Consider the following 3,057-nt stretch of genomic DNA (forward strand, 5'->3'; position numbering starts at 1 on the left):
AGGCCTTGTGTCCGGATTAGGGTTTTTGAAAAAACCTAAAGAGGGAAAAATGTAATGATTTGTGATGATTTTGAGGAGGTGATGATTATTTTTAGTAAAAAGACTTAAAGGGTATTGATATATAAATAAAATAAAAAACAATAATTTAAAATAGAGAGTATTTTAGTATTTTAGTTAATGAAATGAGTGATGTGATTGTTAAAAAATAATTGATTAGAAAATTGATTTGGAATGAATTTTAAAAAAAATCCAAAGTAACAAGTCCTAAGAGTTTCTTTAGTGCCTTAGTGGTGATAGCCTATATCAGGATTGTGTCTTAATGGATAATTGTTGTAATATAAAATATTATATATATATATTAAATTTTTAAAAATAATTATTTAAATAAAATCAAGTAAAAAATCACTATAATAATAATAATAATTTCAAACAACATTTTTAATAAACAAATAGTACAAATTAAGGTGGTATATCTGTATAAAATAAATTAAATTCATACGCGATACTATATATATATTTCATTATGAATAAAATTGTTTGTTATTTGAATAGCTTTTATTGAATTAGTTTTAAATCAAAATCTTAAATACGGCCATATATATATTCAGCTGATTAGATATTTTCTATTTGAATTTGTTCAAGATTTGTATCAATTTAAATACTAACCTTTATCTTAAGTAACTTTTAGAGTTTTCTTTTCAAAAGAACATGTAACATATTTACATGCATATAAGCTTTAATCACTCAAAGTATTTATTAAGCTTATTGGTCAAAATTTGTATCCGTTTGACAAATTACTCAATCAAACAAGAACTACAACTTATTTTTGTACTAGACTGCTGCATTTTCCTCCATTTCATCATTTCATCTTCTTCCATAGTCTCTCATTTAATGATTGATATTATTCCAGATTCATCTATGACCTAATTGCTTCAAAGCAGATGATCCATTTCCTTTAATTTTGCCATTCTTCAACCCCTCATTACACTTTCACCATGTCCCAATCTTCAAATTTTCGCTTAGTTAGATGCCCCAACTGCAATAATCTTCTCCCGGAGCTTGCTGATTATTCTGTTTATCTCTGTGGCGGATGCGCCACTGTTCTTCAAGGTAACAACTATAAAACTTTTAAACTTCTTAATCTATTTCTTGAATTGATCTTAGTATATCTTTCTTTCTCTGTTTTGGGTATTCTAATTTAAAGCAAAGAAGAACAATTTTGAAGCTGATACATCTTCATTGAACTATATTGATGATGTTAAGGAGAATCCAAGGTTAAATTTGGAGAAAAACACATCTGAAGCACTTGGATCTGTTAATCAGAATGAAGCTGGGGAGCTTTTAAGGAAGTTAGATGAGCTTCTAAGGAGGAATCATGAGAATTCTTCAAAGGATTCATTTGATTATAGTAGGTTTGATCCATTTTATAATAATAATTGTTGTGTTAGAAGAAGACAACCTTCAGCTCTCAATAGATTTACCCATTATCCACATCCACGAAACTTTAATAATAACCAAATGAGTTCTCGATTGTCTCAACCTCGGTTTTTCCATTACTCTGTTCCTACAATCGCCTTTCCGTTGATAGGTGGTGCTCCGTTTGTGTCGTGTCGTAACTGTCGAGAATTGCTTCAAGTTCCCAATTCGGCTTTCTTAACAGACAAAAATGGAAGGAAAATGAAATGCTGGGGTTGCTCGACTATCCTTCTTTTAAGGGTGGTCGAAAAGAAACTGAATGTTTCTGTTTTCGAAGAAAGTAGCCACGATGAGATCTATGGTTCTCTAAATAACTCAGAAGGTTTCGATGATTGGGATTGGGATGAACAGAAAACAACCCATAAAGAAAAGACAACATCTTTGGCTGGGAAAATCAAGAACACATTGAAGGAATTTTCAAGAACAATGAAACTAACAGATCAAATTGGTTCAATTAATGTAACTGTTAATGGGCATCCAATTACAGATGGTTTAGTGAAGAAAGCAGAGAAGATTGCTGGACTAATCCAACCTGGAAATTACTGGTTAGAGATTTTAGAATGATTTTATTTCATTTTGTTTAGAAAGTTTTGAAAAAATAGGTTTTCTAATTACATGCAGGTATGATATAAAGGCTGGATTTTGGGGTATGATTAATGGACCATGTTTAGGGATAATCCCTCCATTTATTGAAGAATTAAATTATCCTATTGAAGAAAATTGTGCTGGTGGGAACAGTGAAGTGTTTGTAAATGGAAGAGAACTTCACCAAAAGGATCTTGAAATACTTGCGATGAGAGGACTCCCTACGGTTAGAGGGCGATCTTATAGGGTTGAAATCTCGGGAAGAATTTGGGACGATGAATCTGGACAAGAGCTAGATAGCCTCGGAAAACTTGCACCAACTGTCGAGATGGCTAAGCACGGTTTTGGCATGAAGCCTCCCAAACTTAGGTAGTTCCTCACTAACTCATGCGAAAGGGGAGACAGATCCTATGCTTCTTCCATTAAGAAAGAAAGTATAAAACTCGAAATATGTTTTCTTGGTCGAATTTTTAGGGTCCATGATCTTAATAATTAGCTTCGTTTTCTTTTTATTTTTTTAATTGAAAGAATGAATTTGGTTTTATGATTTGAAATGATTTGTGTGACATTTGATTGAGTAGATAGTAAAATTTAGTCTAATTTTATTTTCAAACACTGAATTTCGCTCATTTGAAGTGCGACTAATCCCCGTGGGGTAAGCATATACCACAAATACACTTAACCATTTAATCAGACACAAAACTTTTCGCCTGACGGGCTCGAACCCAAGACCTCGGAGAGGCTGGGAATATCTACATTTTGTAGTCGCTAGACTAAGGGTGTAAACGAGTCGAGTCGAGTACAATACTACTAGACTCGACTCGACTCTAATTGTATTGTAAATACTCGAACTCGGTTCGATTACAATTCGAGCTACTTGAAATTCTCATTAAGAAATTACGAACGGAAATAAATATTTAAAAAATGTTCATCACAAATATTACAAGTTTAGCAATATAATGCACTAGTCATATAGTGATATTCAAATTCTACAAG

At 32.1% G+C, this 3,057-nt stretch overlaps 1 protein-coding gene across 1 annotated transcript; it reads left to right on the forward strand.

The window, feature by feature from the left end:
• The first annotated feature begins 795 nt into the window (after positions 1-795).
• On the forward strand, positions 796-2,608 carry LOC124921588. Its single transcript, XM_047462261.1, has 4 exons — positions 796-1,110; positions 1,205-2,021; positions 2,098-2,430; positions 2,495-2,608. Exons 1-4 carry the CDS (start codon positions 996-998, stop codon positions 2,499-2,501), a joined length of 1,272 nt encoding a protein of 423 aa, XP_047318217.1. The 5' UTR covers positions 796-995; the 3' UTR covers positions 2,502-2,608.
• Positions 2,609-3,057: the final 449 nt, after the last annotated feature.

The sequence above is a fragment of the Impatiens glandulifera genome, chromosome 1 (genome assembly GCF_907164915.1).
Source record: "Impatiens glandulifera chromosome 1, dImpGla2.1, whole genome shotgun sequence".
Taxonomy (NCBI): Eukaryota; Viridiplantae; Streptophyta; class Magnoliopsida; order Ericales; family Balsaminaceae; genus Impatiens; species Impatiens glandulifera.